This window comes from Euleptes europaea, chromosome 6 (assembly GCF_029931775.1).
Source record: "Euleptes europaea isolate rEulEur1 chromosome 6, rEulEur1.hap1, whole genome shotgun sequence".
NCBI lineage: Eukaryota > Metazoa > Chordata > Lepidosauria > Squamata > Sphaerodactylidae > Euleptes > Euleptes europaea.
In genome coordinates this window covers 71,338,752-71,356,489 of record NC_079317.1, presented here as the reverse complement: position 1 = coordinate 71,356,489, position 17,738 = coordinate 71,338,752, and the positions used below count along the sequence as shown (strand labels likewise).

The following is a 17,738-nucleotide window of genomic DNA, read 5'->3' as shown; positions in this document are numbered from 1 at the left end:
TCAAGAGCATTTTTAAATAAACCACAACAGTTGAACCAATACAGACATACCCAACTACCCTCCTGTTCAGAAGTTTAGGGGAAATGAAATCCTGTCATCATTGAGTTTCTTTGTAATGGAAACTCTTGGGTATCTGTGTCAACTAAAACATGCCTTTCTGAGACCCACATCATCTTGTAATAACATCAGATTAACTATGTTCGTTTATACAAATGCAACATAAAACCCAGATTTCCTGTCATCTGAGCGCACTGTTAAGTTGGACTCAAACCACCAGGAATTACCCGTATACAAACTACTGTGGGGAAAAAACAGAAGCTGTGAAAGAAAATTTAGCTTGTGTACAGCTTCCCTTCATTATGGTGGGGTTGGAGCAAGAGAAGTCTCAGTGGGAGGTGGACCCACATTAAGTATTACAAACAAGTCTTCACTGATTTGCAATTAGTAGGGTTATTTGGGGGGCGGAGCGGAAATCAGCGACAAATTAAATATTGTTACAACAATAGCACCCTCACATTTTTTTAGAACATAGTGGCACAACAGTCTTGAGATTTGGATCTTGTCCAATTAAATAGCCAAATTATATTATTGATGTAATATTATTTGGAGGATCCCAAAACTTGTTCTGTTGGGGGAAGGGGAAGGAGGGGTTGGGGGTCCAAACATATTCTTTACCGTAAGGTTAAGGGTTTAAAAAATACCTGGAAATAACCTATAAGGGACTACCTCACAATACCGCTTCCAGTCCTTGCCATACTTGCTGGAGCATCTGTGTTCGTCCCTAATGCAGCGGTGGACCAGAAGAATAGTCATGTAAATAATGTAGAAATAAGGTAGGATGTGATCAGATCCACAGCACATGCAGTATGCCAGGGACCCCATTAAGTCTCCTGTATAGTTAAAATGGCGGGCCACTCCCCAAAATCCTGAAGTCAACAGCTTGCTATAGTGTTTGGTCCCATCAGCTGACATATAGGAGCATTCAACGTACTTAGGCTTTGCCCCCCAGATTTTACAGTTGCCATCAGTGCGACGGAAGATATCTTTCTGATGATTGGTCATTCTGAAGAAATAATAGCCCACCAGTCCCAGTAGCAGAATCGCAGCTGCAGTAGTTCTGGAAGGCTGGACAGGGTGGTAGACCAAGTATAATGCCTGAGGAGAGAAGGGAAGAAAGTCTAAGTTCCATTTTACTAGCATTCTTAGTTTTTCTTCGAAACGACACAAGAGTATAAATTAAAAATTTCCTCTGTCAAAGAGGGATTCGCAAACATCAATTTTTATTATAAATATCTTCTTGTGCACCCAGATAAATAACAGATTATATCCCCCACTTTGCCTTACCAGGTAGTTTAGACAATTGTGTCAACTGCACTTCAAATATTCAACTAGTATGGGATTTTATGAATGGTGGTGTACGTCCAAAGTAGACCACCTTTACTATAATGATGGCTTATGGAATCTTGTACTGTGAATAAAACAATACCTGCAGAGTATAGGTGTAAGGAAGCCAAACACAGTCTCCCCAGCCTAGGTACCATCCAAAATGATCGTGGCAGATGTCAATAGTTTTCAAATACCAGGCTTCATTCCAGAAATAGTCTATAACATATATAGCCTGAAAATAAAAGATTGTTTGATTACTATGGTTAATCATAGATGGCATATCATCTAATAATGTTCTCTTGGGACTAATGGACTTTCATTGCTCTAAATTCAGGGTTCTTAAACCTGGGTGTAATTAGGCCTTGGAGGGTGTAATTGGGCCTTGGAGGTGTTATGAAGAAGCTAACTTAGGGCTCTACTAAACTAATTAATCTATTTCTAAATGATTCACCTGCATGCTACCATCACCATAAATTCTTCCATCGGAGTTTTTCCCCTCCACTATGACTAGGCCCATTGGGCAACCAAGCTTTTCCCCACCGGGCTGCTATGAAGCGGGTGTTCCCAGGATAGTGCTGGTATCTATTATAGACTATTCAAAATAGAAAAGGTAAAAGGAAGTTTTAGTACTCAGTGGAATGTATTTATCAGGCAGCAGATTCCTTCTTTGTTAGAGTGTACCAAGGCAGCTAGCACAGATTCGTTACTTGTTGATTCCCTTTCCTTGTTTTTTTTTGTAAGTTATGGCCAGGCCCAGTTCTACCTGAATTTAACTCTTGGGTATGGGTGCAAAAGACACAGTCTTATACTAAGATGGGGGATGAAAGTTGGAAAAATTGCTGTGACAACAAGCACCCAAGCATATGGCTTTTGGAAAGAAACTGACATGCAGACCATTTTTGCATGGTAATTAGCAGCGCGTTCCAGGCTGAATTGCCCCACATATATTTTTAAATTTTGCACGCTGAACCGTCATTCCAGAAGTGACTGCGAAGCCGGCGCATACCTGCTTTGAATTACTAAAGAGCCCATTTAATGCGACCTTTGGTGTTTGCCGCAAAGAATCTCTCAAGGAATCATGCAAAACCGTTAGCTATGCATATGCTAATGGCTTTGCAAACAGGAACAAAGGAGCAGGCGAGTGGGGGGAGTAGAACTCCTTTTGCGTGTGTGTGTGTGTGTGTGTGTGTAAAGTGCCTTCAAGTCGCAGCCGACTTATGGCGACCCCTTTTGGGGTTTTCCTGGCAAGAGACCAACAGAGGTGGTTTGCCAGTGCCTTCCTCTGCACAGCAACCCTGGTATTCCTTGGTGGTGTCCCATCCAAATACTAACCAGGGCTGACCCTGCTTAGCTTCTGAGATCTGACGAGATCAGGCTAGCCTGGGCCATCCAGGTCAGGGCTCCTTTTGCGTAGGGACCATGAAAAGGCATTTTTAAAGTCGCATTTGAAAAAAGCTTTGAGTGAGCATCAAAATTGACCATGCAAATGGCTACAGAGAAGCATTTTTACAACAGGGCTTCAACAAGCATTGTTGACCAGTCCATTAAGAAGCCTCAGTACATCCTCTGCGATACAATCCCTTAATCTGGGGAAGCATGAAGCCCAGCAAGTTAAAGGATCTCTCATCTAACAAAGTCACACAGAGTTTGCAGGAAAAGTTACTGAACACTTTAACTGCATTATGAAATCTTTCGGCATGGATTCAACTGGACACGCTGCTCAGACAGTAAAGCCATTCTTGAAGCCTCCCTATCACATGCCTCTCTGTATCGCTGAATGGAAAATGTCCCATTCAATAGGAGAGAATCCTATCAAGCCATGTCTGGTAAAAGCATTGAGGCTTGTCCTTGGGGAGCCAAAGTGACAAATATGAGCCTGACATCACTTCCAGGTAACACCATGAAAAACTGAATCTTTTGAGATGAGCAAAGCCCATTTTGGATCAGGCAGTAGCAGAAATTAAAGCAAGCCCACACTGTGTGCTTCAATCAACAGGCACTGTTGATTGATTGCATATGCTTGGTCGCTGAAAAGCAATCTCTTAGTGTCCTGGCTCGCTTATCTGCGGCCGAGTCAGGTTACAGCATCTCTCAGGCACCGGGCTGGGAAGAAGCGCAAACAAAGTCAATAACAGTCCCAGGCCAATTAGGAGCCAGCGGAGTTACAAGAACCGGTTTTATCAGTCCAAGGTGAGGTAAATTCAGGAATAAATCACAACAGTGGCAGTAGGTTCCATGTTTGTGGAACAAATTGCAGCCACGCCCTGAAGCTCCTTTCGGGGAGCTTTATTGCTGAAGCCTGGCTCTAGGAACCATCCTGCCAACACTCTTCATCTGAGCTTTCCCCCATGTAGCTTATATCTGGCAGCCAATCTCGCACGGCTATGGCTTTCCTGTTTCTCAGCGCGCAGTCTTCTGCGGCGGCCTTCTACGGGGACTGGTGACCCTGGAGAGCTGGGGCCAGGGTCTAGGGATGCTGCCTCTGGTGGGGGAGGTGCCTCTGGACTGCCTAGTGGCTGCACCTCCGAGGGTGCCTGGGTCTGGTCTTCCTGCTGGCCCTCTGTTGACACCCAGGGTCCCTCCTCCTCCTCCGAGTCCTCACTATCATGGATCGCAAGCTGGACCATGACAACCAGTTTCTGACCACAATTACACAAAATGATGTGTTCAGCATACTGGAGAGTTTTATTGCACACAAAAAGCTGGAGTAGGCAGTTAGTTGGCATACGCACTGATGAGGGCACCATCTATGATGGTCATTTGTTCTGGGTTCCGAGTATCTGTGATGCAGATTGCCCCCCATGCCATATTTGCCCACTTTATACTTCCTCAATATGCTCTGGCTATGAGACCATTTTGCCTGGTCTCATCAACGTCTGCTTTGTGGTTGCTAAAATCGTTAATTGTGTCTGAGGCACTGCTACAAGTGTTGTGTTATGAAACTGGAGCCAAACTTGGTTACCTCTGTTCCACACATTCATTAACTGTCACAGGGGAAACTCTAAAACTGTATTAGAACTGAGAAGAAATCACCCTGGGAAAGGGGGAGAAGAACTAAAGAGCCCAAATGTCATGTGAACATGTGTGCTTTGATGGCGTGTGTGAGAAGTTCTAGTCAACTCAGTAGCGAGTGAAAACAGCAGACTCAGCACGTATAAACCAGTGCTCTTTTATTTACAGTGGCAAAGTGCTCCGCCTAACATCTCCATTTCACAATCCCACACCTATACAAGTATTGTACAGAATATATACACATCTGGCTCTGTCCAGCAGCCAATCACCAGTAAGATGCCTAGTTGCCAGGACTAACTTGCACAGACCAGTTCTGCCCAGATTTACTGCCAAGTCACTGAGCAGTCATGTGATGCCAGCTGTCACCTGGCTGTCACCGTATATACTCGCGTATAAGCCGAGTTTTTCAGCCCAAAAAAAGGGCTGAAAAAGCCGGCCTCGGCTTATACGCGGGTCAATACGGTAGGGGAGGGGAGGGGGGAGGGAGGAGGGAGGGGGGAACTTACCACCGCCGCCGTCATTTTCCGGCCGGGAGCGGCCTTCAGAGGCCCCCTGCGGCTGCAGGGAGCCCGCCCAGCCGCCCCCACCGCCTTCTCCCGGCCGGGAGCGGCCTTTAGTGGCCCCGTGCGGCCGGAGGCAGGCTGCCCAGCCGCCCCCGCCGCCTTCTCCCGGCCGGGAGCGGCCTTCAGAGGCCCCGTGCGGCCGGAGGCAGGCTGCCCAGCCGCCCCCGCCGCCTTCTCCCGGCCGGGAGCGGCCTTCAGAGGCCCCCTGCGGCCGGGCCGCCGGGCCCACGCCACTTCTTGCCGCCAGGAGCGGCCTGGGGGGGCCTCCTGCAGCTGCAGGAAGGCCGCCCCCGCCGGATCCGCTGCTTCCCGCCGCCAGGAGCCCGCCGCCAGGTAAGCCTGCGGGGGGGGGGGAGGGGTTATAAGTCGACCCTCGGCTTATACGCGGGTGCCTAATTTTTCCCCATTTTTGGGGAGAAATTAGGCACCTCGGCTTATACGCGGGTCGGCTTATACACGGGTATATACGGTAGATTACAGCAATCTACTTGCTATGAGTAGTCTGAACTGCCAACATGCTTACCTGTAGGACATGTGAACATGACATAACTTACATTGATCTTTGCCAGCTTTTGAATTAATCAATTGACTCTATCACTGTAAGGAAATAGGATGGATATTCTTGTAGCTCAAGAAATGGATGCTAACATCCTTTGAAAGCTACAAGACACAACCCAAGTATTAATTTGCTGATGATTTCACTCAGGACTTACTCCCCACGACAGAGTCTGCTGGCAGATACTTAGGGACTCCTACTTACACAGGGCAAAGATTTGCATCACACAGAGTAGGGCTAAGGAAAAGTCTTGCACTTGCCACCCTTGCTCTATACGGGGATTGTGTGTGTTATCTACACATACACACACAAACATGTAGATTGTCTGTAAGTAACAACCCACTTAATAGCCACAGTAAAATCAGAAGTCATGGGATTATACTGGACATTTACTGCAGCTCCATACAGGTCACAGATTTTAGTTCCAGATTTTTAAGTTAATTGGCATAATAATGAGTGTGCTTACCTGTAGGACATTGATGAGACACATAGAATCTGTTACGTGGCCATACAATTCCTTATGTTTAGCTTGAAAGGAATGGTTAATAATAGTCCATGCTACAATGCCTGGGCGACCGTTGAAAAACAGTTTGAAGTCAAACCACTTTCCCAAACGAGGATTAAATTCAATCCCCATCATGAAGTCATAAAAGAAGTTACCAGTGAATTTGCTAAAATGGTATATAAAAACAAAGACAATTAAGATCCATTTTTACAACTACATTAACCTCATAAAACAAAATTGCAAAATAACAGCTTGCAGCAAACAAAAGTAGGGCAATAACTGTGGTGGACTTGCAAAAAAATAAAATGAAGTTTTGGAAGGAAATCCATGCAGAAATACAAACAATCTTAAAAATCAAATTCTTAATGGAGCCGAAGAGTATGCTTTAGGAATTGTACAAATAAGCATCACAAAAGCCCTTGAAGAACTGTTTAAATATAAGACAACAGCTGCCAGAGTGGTGTTAGCAATGAAACAGAAATCAGAAGACTGTCTAGATTTAGAGGATTGGAAAAGCAAATTAGAAGAATATGCAGTGATGGCAAAATTGACAAATTATGTGCACAGAAGGCCAAGCAAAGAATTTCAAGATAAATGGAAACTTTATTTTGTATATTCCTTTAAAAACTTGGCCTAAGGGGAAAAATTAGACCTGAGAGATGTTTTCTGAGCTGAAATTATGAATGAATTAAGATTAATGTTTTATATAATGTTTAGACAAGTGATAGTTAAATAAGTTAGAAATCTGATGTGATGGAAATGAATTTGTGAGATGTATTTTTTAAAGATGAAATTGTAGAATAACTACGATTATTTGTTTTGCATAATGTTAGAACACCATAAATAAGGTACTAGAAAAGAGTGACAGTCAAAGTAATCAAAATGATTAACGTAGTAGGTTGGAAAGAATTAAATATAGAAACAATAGGAGAAATATAGAGGATTGTATATTTAGTGTTTTGGGTTTTCAAAAAATATAAAATGTAAAGTTGTAACCTAGAATTATCAGAGATGGTGGTGGTTAGATATTTAGTAAAGCATGCGAATGTAATTTTATGTTTAGTAGCAATTTTAGTGTGCTGGAATAATTGTATGTACCGAAGCAAGCTCTGTTTGGTTTATTATATCTAATTGTTTTTCCATTTTTGTAGTCTTCTTGGAATCTTTTTTTTTGTACTTTTCATATGTTTTGTATTTTCTTTCTTATTTCTTTGTATCTATCATGTATTAAAAAGAAAAAAGAAAAGTAAACAAAAAGTAGGGCAATAACTATTTACTTTCATTACTACTGGAGGAGAAAAGCAGAGGACATCATATATAGTATGCTGTTTATACAACTACACAAACAATGCCAACATACCAGTCTTCTGCATTGGTGGGGAACAAGTAGGCTTTCACAAATACAAATATAGATACTGCGTATCCCAGAATATTTGCACACCATAGGAGTGGAATCCAGTTGTCAAAAATGATGGTGGGTGAGAACCAGCGGAAGTAGTAAGCATTTGCAAACCACAATGCAGCTGTGATAAGCCAGGCTTGAAGTCCATTGACCTCATAGTTAAGTGTAACACCTGAAAGGCAAAAGTTACATGGATCAGTACAGCGAAGATACCAAATGAGAAAGATGTAGGAAGGAAACCTCCCTTCCTTTGATTGTGCAGAAACTTGTATAGACATACCTCGTTTTATTGCACTTTGCTTTATTGTGCCTCACACATATTGCATTTTTGAACAACACACATATTGCATTTTTGAACAAGTCTATCAGAGCCATTTGTCTAACAACATGGGCTCACTTCGTGTGTCACATTTTGGTAATTCTCGCAATATTTCAAATTTTTCCACTATTATTACAGCCCATTGGTTTTTTGGACATAATGCTATTGCACACTTAGTAGACTATAGTATAGTATAAACATAACTTTTATATTGCACAGGGAAACAAAAAAAAATGCATGTGACCCGCTTTATTGCAGTGTTCTGGAACCAAACCTGCAAAATCTCCAATTAGAAAGTCAGAGTTGGAGTAGCAAAGCAGGGATGACATAGGAATAAAGAAAAGAGACAGCATAGGGCAAGACCTTATAAAACCCCCACACTGGCTCCCAGTATTCATTTGTGATCCAGTACAGATTTGGACTTCCAAACTAAATTTTAAAATTATTTTTTGTTATATAATAATAAAGACAAAACAAGAAACAGAACTGCGAGTACTACAAAAAAGTAGGTCTCTTATTAATTATTCCTTTGAAGATAACATAATAAAAATAATATATAATAGGAAACATATAATTAGGTAAAGGTCCCCTGTGAAAGCACCAGGTCATTCTTGACCCATAGGGTGACGTCACATCTCAAGGTTTACTAGGCAGACTTTGTTTTACAGGGTGGTTTGCCAGTGCCTTCCCCAGTCATCTTCCCTTTACCCTCAGCAAGCTGCGTACTCATTTTACCGACTTCGGAAGGATGGAAGGCTGAGTCAACCTTGAGTCAGCTACCTGAAACCAACTTCCATTGGGATCGAACTCAGGTCATGAGCAGAGCTTGGACTGCTGTACTGGAGCTTACCACTCTGCGCCATGGGGCTCCTTAAACATATAATTACTTGGAGAAAATTACAGATTCAATAAACATTCCTCACCAAAGTCTCCTGAGTAAAATTCATCAGTTAAGCAGCCACAATTAGAATATTGCATACAGTTCATGCTGCCCCACAGATCAGTTTCCTATCTCTTGTGCTCATGTACAGGTGACCTTGGTGGTGAGGGAACACCTACCAAGTGATTGACAAGAGTTCTGCCATCCGCCTTTCCAGCGTCGACTCGTGGAGGCTGAGAGCTACCCCGTGCGGAAGCGCCACCACCAACCATGGCCGAGGAAGGCATTGCTGCTGGAGGTGTAATGGATGTTAACACCGCCCTTCAAGAAGTGCTTAAGACCGCACTTATCCATGATGGTTTAGCCTGTGGAATTCGTGAAGCTGCCAAAGCCTTAGACAAACGTCAAGCCCACCTTTGTGTTCTCGCATCCAACTGTGATGAGCCCATGTATGTCAAGCTTGTTGAAGCACTTTGTGCTGAACACCAAATCAATCTGATAAAAGGTTGATGACAACAAGAAACTGGGTGAGTGGGTAGGTCTCTGCAAGATCGACAGAGAAGGAAAACCCCGCAAAGTTGTGGGCTGCAGCTGTGTGGTTGTAAAAGACTATGGCAAAGAATCTCAGGCCAAAGATGTCATCGAGGAGTACTTCAAATGCAAGAAATGAACAAATAAAATATTATGAGCCTGAAAAAAAAAAAAAAAGAGTTCTGCCATCCAATGTGCTATGCTGGCTACATTTTTATGGCAGATTTTGTAAAGAATCCTGCCATACTTTAGATTTTCATGACCAATTATACCTGGATCAAAATGTATGTTCCTGGAGACAAGCTATATGTGAATTTAGGCTTTCAGACTCAAAGAACTTCTGCAATGAAATAGGATAACCTCTTCTGCAAAAAAACAGTGACCCACATAGGTTAAGAGTCTTTCTGAAGCCAAATATAAACATAAAAGAAAACATAGGGTAAAAGGTCACACCACCTCGCACATTTTGAGAATCCCTTTCAAAGCCTATTTTGCATGTTAGGTTTTGTCTGATGCAGGGATTAATGGCTATATTGCAAAAACTACACATTTAATAATGTGCATAATAGTGCAATTTCTCCCCAGCTGTGTATGTTCATAGATCAGTATCCTAAGAGAAGCCCATGAGTAATTGTGGTATAAATTTATACCACAAATAAGGGCATAATTTAGTGTTGTTTTTATCAGCATTTTATTGACTGTAGTATCAATTGTATGTATTTATGATGATAGCTGCCCTGAGCTGGGTTTTGCCAGGGGAAGGCGGGATACAAATAAAATGCATTATTATTATTTGTTCCAAGACCCTTCTCTTAGGGCCAAACCAGACACAATGATGATAGCTCCATGAACCCAGTGGTATTTTTCTCTCAATAACAGGTGCACAAGGCCTGATCTGAAGGGGGGGCAACCTTCAGGCTCAGCAACAAAGGCTGACTATAAGCAGATACGTAAATAAAGCCTTCTCTTTATGCCATGTACAGGGACCTACGCCGGGAAAATGACACAAGGGCTTAACTCCTCTGCCACGTACCAGTTGTGATCTGAATCAAACCCAAAATATCTGCTATTTTTTTTATCATGAGAAGCTGTAGTCACAGAAGTCCTAGCCCCATGTGAAACGTGGACCTTGGTAAAGTTGGAACCAGCTGTGAAGAAATGACAGTGAAGAATGAACTTACCAGCAGGCGTTACTGTGCCTTCTTGCAATCCTCCTCGATAGTGAGGAATTATCTTGTGGACAAAGTCAGGAAGCATGTACAAAATTGCCTGTAACATAATGAATTCATCAGCAAAAAAACATCTAGAATAGACAACCAGGAACATTGCAAATATTGCCGCTAAGGCTTATTTCCAGGCTTCCACAAGTTGCGGCTGGGCTTGGTAGCCAGTTGTCAAATCCAATCCCACCAGAATATTAACTGTAAAAATAAAGTAATTTCTAGACTGATCAGGCCTTATATTGTGTAAATAAAAGGTAAACCATTATTTAAAGACTGAACCATGCAATTTTCATGGCTCACCACTTACAATCTTATCTAAATTAAATAAGATTATTTGGTTTACTTTTAAACTAATTTTTGACTACTTTTAAACTAATTTTGACTACTTTGTCTTTTCAATTTTTTAAACTTTTTTTTGGTAAACAAATGCTTAATCTTTACAACATATTCAAGTACGTACAACATGCACATTTCCTGGTGAAGAACATAAATTTCTTCACATCTTTGTGAAATGAGAACCAATTCATAATTTCTTTACATTTGCAGTTTTGTTTGTACCACAAAACACATATATTGTACAGTATTTCAGCTTGTCATAAACGCTGTGTATTTGCTCCGAAAAGGAACTAGTTCAAAGCTTAAACTCCTGTTCCTAAAGAGTTTACTATAAAGGTGAGGTGGGGTGGAGAAGAAAATCGAGTAATGTGGCATCTTAAAGACAAACACCTTCGGGTGGGAAGAATTCACAGTAGAGTCCACTCTTCTAAAGAGATGGGCCATAACTCTGCTTAGGAAAGTTGTCAGTTACATCCCTGTATCTCTGCTCACTCCTGCCCACCAACCTTAAAAGGTAAAGGTCCCCTGTGCAAGCACCGGGTCATTCCTGACCCATGGGGTGACGTCACATCCCAACATTTACTAGGCAGACTTTGTTTGTGGGGTGGTTTGCCAGTGCCTTCCCCAGTCATCTTCCCTTTACCCCCAGCAAGCTGGGTACTCGTTTTACCGACCTCGGAAGGATGGAAGGCCGAGTCAACCTTGAGCAGGCTACCTGAAACCGACTTCTGTCAGGATCAAACTCAGGTCGTGAGCAGAGCTTGGGCTGCAGTACTGCAGCTTACCACTCTGCGCCACGGGGCTCCTCCCACCAACCTTACAGCTTCTCTTATGCACTTATCCTGTAATTCCATGAATGGTCATGACAGGGGTTGAAAAAAACTGCAAAAGGAAAGGAACATGGAAAAACTGTGTGCATTCCACACACATACAGTATGACAATGCCCAATATGATTTCATATGCTCAGCCCTATTCACAGTGAAAAACAACCTTGCCATTGGTGATTTTGTGGAACACTGTTAATTTTCATGGGCTTTTTCTTCAAATTCCCCGTTTAAAAAACACACCAAAATGTTTCAGGCATAACTTTGAACGCAACATTGCTTCCCATACTGAACAAATTAACCTCTTGCGATAAAAATAAATGCAGGTTGTGAAGAAATAAAAAAACCCTGTGAATGTATTTGTATATATATTTGTAAATAGAAAAACATATGTATTAGAATGAATTTAAGGTATTTATATGTATTAGATAGTAGAACAATCATGCAAATTTAGGGTTTGTAAAGCTACCCAATTAGAGAAGGAGGAGGAAAAATAGAGCGGTCATATTGGTTTTTCTCTAACCATGCTCAGGGACCAACCAGGCAGCAGGGAGGACGTGACAATCCCTTTTTGGCCCCTTTAGCAAACTTTGATAGATTTTTCAATCCCCCTTCAACCTGGGAGAACTAGCTTGGCCAGCTAGAGGAAGAGGTCGGAAGGTCTTTGGACAACAGGGACAGAGCTGAAATCTAGAAACCTGAAGCAGAAAACTCTCTCAGGAGGTGGAAAGTACGGTACCTGAGAGCTGAAAACCAGGGAGGGCTGAACAGGTGTGAAGAGAGCTAGGACCCAGCAGACTGACAACAGCCAATCTCACAGCAAGGTGCATGAAGGGAGCTGTTACGCTGAACTCCAGGAGAGAGGAGATTCCCCTCCCCTATTAGAATGCTGGCAGAAAAGGCTACACTAATATAGAATAAGAACGAAGATAAGTTCAGCTGTGCCCAGTTCTGCACTTTTCTACTGTTCTTATCAAGTTGGTGTTAAATATTAAAGAAGGCAGTTTGTTTGGATCTGAGGAGAAACAAGTTGTTCTTTTACTTGGGAAGCAAGCGCCTAAGGCCTAACTACACTAACCAACCCTGAATAAAAGGACACAGGTGTTTAAAAATAAAGTTTGAATGTACTCTCTCATGAATACTGGAGAAGGATAGTTTTGGATCACATTGTTCACATCCTACTGCAATTCAACAAAGAACCCTCAGACACATACCTGGAAAGTTACCCAAGAAATATAGAGGCTCGCAGCTTTCCAGGTCAATGATGGCGTCTTGTTCCAAATATCCAAGAGGTGGGTTTTCCCAGTGAAAATTTCAATAGCTGGTGCAGCTAAGGAGCAATTGTACTGATCGCATGACATTATAAAATAATACACAATGAGGGGTGCAAACAGGAGTAGAAAAATGACAGCCGACAGGGAAATCCAGTCAACTTTCCTGAAACAGAGACAGAGAGGTTTTATTGCACAAAAAGAGGAGTTGCCAATCTACAAAACGTTGCAGTGACTATACATTCCAGTTTGTAGAGTTTCTCATTGTGACTACAGTAATACTGGAACACTGTGTCCATTTTTTATTTACTTTTTATTTTATCATTATTTAAACATAGATAAGCAGTACATCTTTTTTAGGGAAGGCTGATAACTTCATAACTAATGAAAAGTCTTTAACCATATCCAAAAAGGATTTTGTTGTTGGGATTTTTCTCTGTTTCTAGAGTTTGGCTAGCATCAATCTAGCAGCTGTTATGATAGGCAGATGATGAGAGGGAGGGCATCTTGGCCATCTTCTGGTCACTAGGTGTGGGGGGGAGGTAGTTGTGAATTTCCTGCATTGTGCAGGGGGTTGGACTTGATGACCCTGGTGGTCCCTTCCAACTCTATGATTCTATATAGAGCTATCACCCAAAACTTTCTGGAAATGGAACGACATAATTAAACAAAAAGAGATCGGGTGTATCAACAGCATTATACCCAATTCCTCTTGAAAGCATTAAAGATACCATCATCCAACATTTCTTTGCTCTAATGCATTTTTATCATGTATGATTACAGAACCAACACTTATGATACCTTGATTCATTCTTACTAATCCTGGCAGGGAGAGGTGCCACTGTGTCTTATTTAGAGCACAAAAGAAACAAGCAGGTGACAGATGTAGAAACCTCCTTGTAGCCCTTTCCACATCCATTTTCTTCCTGCTAAGCTAATTTAAGCACATCTTAAATGTTCATATTAATGATGAGAGACTGTGATTTATTATTATTATAGAGGTTGATATATAGACACTAAATTCAGATTTCTACAATTTCCACTGTGTTAAGCAAGAACACAGATCTCCATAAGCATTCTGGAGACAATGTAAGAGGAGCTGACATCTGGACTGTCTCTTATCAAAGTCTACTAGTTACAGAGGGTGTTCAGCTGGCTTCTAAAAGAAGCTCTCAGTATTATCTGTTCATTTTGTTACCTCTCAGATAACTTCGATGCACATGAAATAATACCCCAATGGACATGAAAGAACCCCCCCCCTCTCCACTCCACTGATCTGACATACACTGCAATGCCTTAACTTGCTTCAGGTGATGTGCTTGGGCTTATGTCACATTTAAAACTGGGAATTAAAGATTCAGGGCATCCTTGTGGTGTGACACCTTGTGATGTTTCTGTACTTAAAGCAGATTTTTTATAAAGTAGCTAAAGCTGAACACATGAACACACAAAGTCTTGTTAACAGTAGCAGGAATCTCTTACCAAGCTCTTCCCCATTGTGCTTGATGCTCTCCAGTTCCATTAATTGAATGTTTACTTTTTGATCCTTCAGGACATTTCGTTTCCTTATGAGTTGCCATTGGAACCTACTTGCAGAAAAGAGAATGGAAAATTTAAAGCATGATTATTAAAAAAAGGGAGAGAGGAAATTCTGAACCAAGAAAATTGAAATTCTGAGACTTGTGCCGACTATGCAAAGTTTATTTTTTGTACAACCTGCTAACCATAAGAAGAAATGAAGTATGTGACTATTGACTATCACGAAAAAATCCTGTTTAGTGCTTCCTTCAGCTTCTGAATTTTCACTGAGCACTGTCCCCATATGGTTAGCTACAAAGACTATCACAGTGAAAATGTATTTTGAATGTAATTTACAAGCTAACTTTAGAAAAGAACTAATAGGATTTCTTCTATGATGTACGGATAGTGCCAGATTCCACCCCCAGTACCTTGGATTATGATTTCCATTAAAAGGCAGCAATATATTTGAGGACATTTAACACATTTTTCACTCTCATTCAAGATATATATATATATATATATATATATATATATATATACACACACACACACACACACACACACACACACACACACACACACACACACACAGGTCCCAACTAGTTGTCTTGGTGGTCCAACAGACAAGTCACAGAGGGCAAGATCTTCACCAAATGTTGCCTCCTTGTCCTGGTATTCAGAGGATTACTGCCTCTGGATGCTGAGGCCCCCTTTAGTCATCCTGTCTAGTAGCCCCTGATGGACTTGTCCTTCAAGAAATCTGTCCTTCATGAAATCTGTCTAATCCTCTTTTAAAGCTAGCGCAAGTGGCTATCTCTATGCCACTGGTAGTGAATTTCATGATTCAATTACTTGTTGAGTAAAGAGGCACTTCCGTTCTCAATCATCAACTTCATTGGGTGCCGCCAAGTTTTACTATGATTCTGGAGGAAGAAAAAAGTTACTCTCTAGGCTTTTGGTCAATCTATCATCCAGGAATTTGCCTTTTCTCCTTAAAAGCCACCAAACCAGTGATCACCAATACCTTTTATAGCAATAACTCCATAAATTAATTTTGGACTCTGTGTAGTTGTTTTCATGTGACTGTCCTGAATCTACTGGCAATCAATTTCTCTTAGTAACTCCCATGTTCCTGTACCAACAGAGGAAAAAAGGACCCTATATCCACTTTCTCCACGTCATGAACAATTTTACATGTTGTCTACCATGTGTTCCTGTTACCACAACCCCACAAACATGTGAACATACATTCAGATTAACATGGCGAATTAGCTTGTGTGTTGTGCAGGGCACAGTAAACCAGGATCTTTTATCTAAAGAAGTGGCTATGAGTAGCAAGTCTTTAGCAGGAAAAGGGTATCAAAGATCTGATTTAAAAGGAATACAGAGTTTATTGAAGGATTTGATACAATAGTGGGGGGGGCTTATCCTAAGCAAATACTAAACCAACGCACAAACACATATTTCCCGCTGCCATGCCCCACTGAGGATCACCGCAGCCCACCTGGCGGACAACCTGAACAGGCTGGGGGCTTGCTGGGGTAGGGCACCGGCAGCTTTAAGCTCCTCTGCCTGGAGGCTTCTGCAGTTAAACCCGGCTCTGCATGCAAAACTTTCTTCACTACAGAGAAGCTATTTGTATTATTATATGTACATATGAGTGCTACTGAAAGGATGCTCAAACAGGAAGCAACTACAGCTGCAAAAGGCTCCTCTGCATAAACTTTTTTATAGTTCACAGTCACACTAGTGATGCAAAGGTCTAGAAAAACAACAACGGAGGACCTTTCCTCCACCCCAACTTTTCCTAACAGAAAAATTGGAACTGCTGGGGAACACTAAAACACCCTAATAAAGTATTTTCTCCTTTGGAATAATTGAAATGCTTTTAAAGATAATGATTAATTTTGTCCACAATTAAGTTTCCACAATGGACATGATAATGCACTACTGCAGATTTCAACGTTATACAGAAGACTACCTTGATCTTCAGATATGCTGGTAGTCCTATTGTGACTCTGCAAGACCATCTGTCCAAACAATATAATTCCGTTTGTTTACTATAAAACTGCTCTCTGATTTTCAGCTTTTATTTCTGCCTTTCAGACAGCAAAAACTAAGATACATAAACAAATGTAGCCGGCTGCAACACTCTCTCAAGCATAGGGTACATTTGCGGTTCTGCGGAAAACTAAAGATTTATATTTCTTATTTTCATATACATGCCAAAGAGTACAATTTGAACACGTGAACACATGAAGCTGCCTTCTACTGAATCAGACACTTGGTCCATCAAAGTCAGTACTGTCTATTCAGACCGGCATCAGCTGTACAGGGTCTCAGGCAGGGGTCTTTCACATCACCTACTTGCCTAGTCCCTTTAACTGGAGACATCTGGATTGAACCTGGGACCTTCTGTATGCCAAGCAGATGCTCTACCACTGAGCCACGGCCCCTCCAGGGTCATCCAGTCCAACCCCCTGCACAACACAGGAAATTCACAACTACCTCCTTCTCAAACCCCCCCAATGACCCCTGATTCATGCCCAGAAGATGGCAAAAACAACAACAACCCTCTAGGATCCCTGGCCTATCTGGCCTGGAGGAACATTGCTTCCTGATCCCAAAGTGGCAATTGGCATGTAAGAAAGGGCCATGAGAGCTAAACACTGACTCAATCCTTTTTGCCCTCCCTCTCATGATCTGCCTAAGTTCACAGAATCAGCATTGCTGACAGATGGCCATCTAGCCTCTGCTTCAAAACCTCCAGGGAAGGAGAGCTTACCACCTCCTGAGGAAGCCTGTTCCACTGAGGAATCCCTCTGTTAGGAAATTCTTCCTCATGTCTAAATGGAAACTCTTTTGATTTAATTTCAACCCGCTGGTTCTGGTCCAACCTTCTGGGGCAACAGAAAACAATTTGGCACCATCCTCTATATGACAGCCCTTCAAGTACTTGAAGATGGTTATCATATCACCTCTCAGTCTTCTCCTCTTCAGGCTAAACATACTCACAGGAAAGGTTATATATGCCAGCTACATTCTGAATAATGCATGTTGTTAAAGCAGTAAAATAAGATGAGATTTGATTAAGAAAGCATTGCATATATTTCAATTTATCTCACGATCCCCCCCTCCCCTGCAGCCTAACCTCTTAACAAATCATGTTTTCTCCAAGGCTTCAAAACTTCTGGAATTTTCTCTCTTGTTCTTATCTGTAGACTATTGCCCTGACAGTAATTCTAAAAATTTAGAAAAACAACGAAGTTCCAACACAAGGCCATGCTATGGCTATTAAATTAGGGTTGCCAGGTCTCTCTTTGCCACTGGCACATAGCAATACGGGATGACCAAAGAGAGGTATGCAGCCCGTTACGGGAGCAGCATAAGGGATTTAAAAATATAAAA

General features: G+C 41.8%; 2 protein-coding genes across 2 annotated transcripts; one reads left to right on the top strand and one right to left on the bottom strand.

The window, feature by feature from the left end:
* Nucleotides 1–690: 690 nt before the first annotated feature.
* DHCR7 (7-dehydrocholesterol reductase) lies at nucleotides 691–14,389 on the bottom strand. Its single transcript, XM_056852204.1, has 7 exons — nucleotides 14,292–14,389; nucleotides 12,753–12,975; nucleotides 10,336–10,423; nucleotides 7,383–7,596; nucleotides 5,984–6,188; nucleotides 1,487–1,618; nucleotides 691–1,155 (listed from the first exon to the last, which is right to left on the bottom strand). Exons 1-7 carry the CDS (start codon nucleotides 14,387–14,389, stop codon nucleotides 691–693), a joined length of 1,425 nt encoding a protein of 474 aa, XP_056708182.1.
* LOC130479785 (40S ribosomal protein S12-like) lies at nucleotides 8,840–9,331 on the top strand. The gene is given in 2 exon segments (XM_056852207.1): nucleotides 8,840–9,124; nucleotides 9,126–9,331. Coding segments are annotated over 2 exon segments (399 nt in total). The 5' UTR covers nucleotides 8,840–8,893; the 3' UTR covers nucleotides 9,294–9,331.
* Nucleotides 14,390–17,738: the final 3,349 nt, after the last annotated feature.

Coding starts and splice junctions, on each gene's coding strand:
- DHCR7 (XM_056852204.1), bottom strand. CDS start 14,389: ATGGCAACTCATAAGGAAACGAAATGTCCTGAAGGATCAAAAAGTAAA. Junction 10,424..12,752: donor TTTCTTGGGTAACTTTCCAG/GTATGTGTCTGA, acceptor ATTATGTTACAG/GCAATTTTGTACATGCTTCC. Junction 1,156..1,486: donor CTTACACCTATACTCTGCAG/GTATTGTTTTAT, acceptor TTCTCTCCTCAG/GCATTATACTTGGTCTACCA.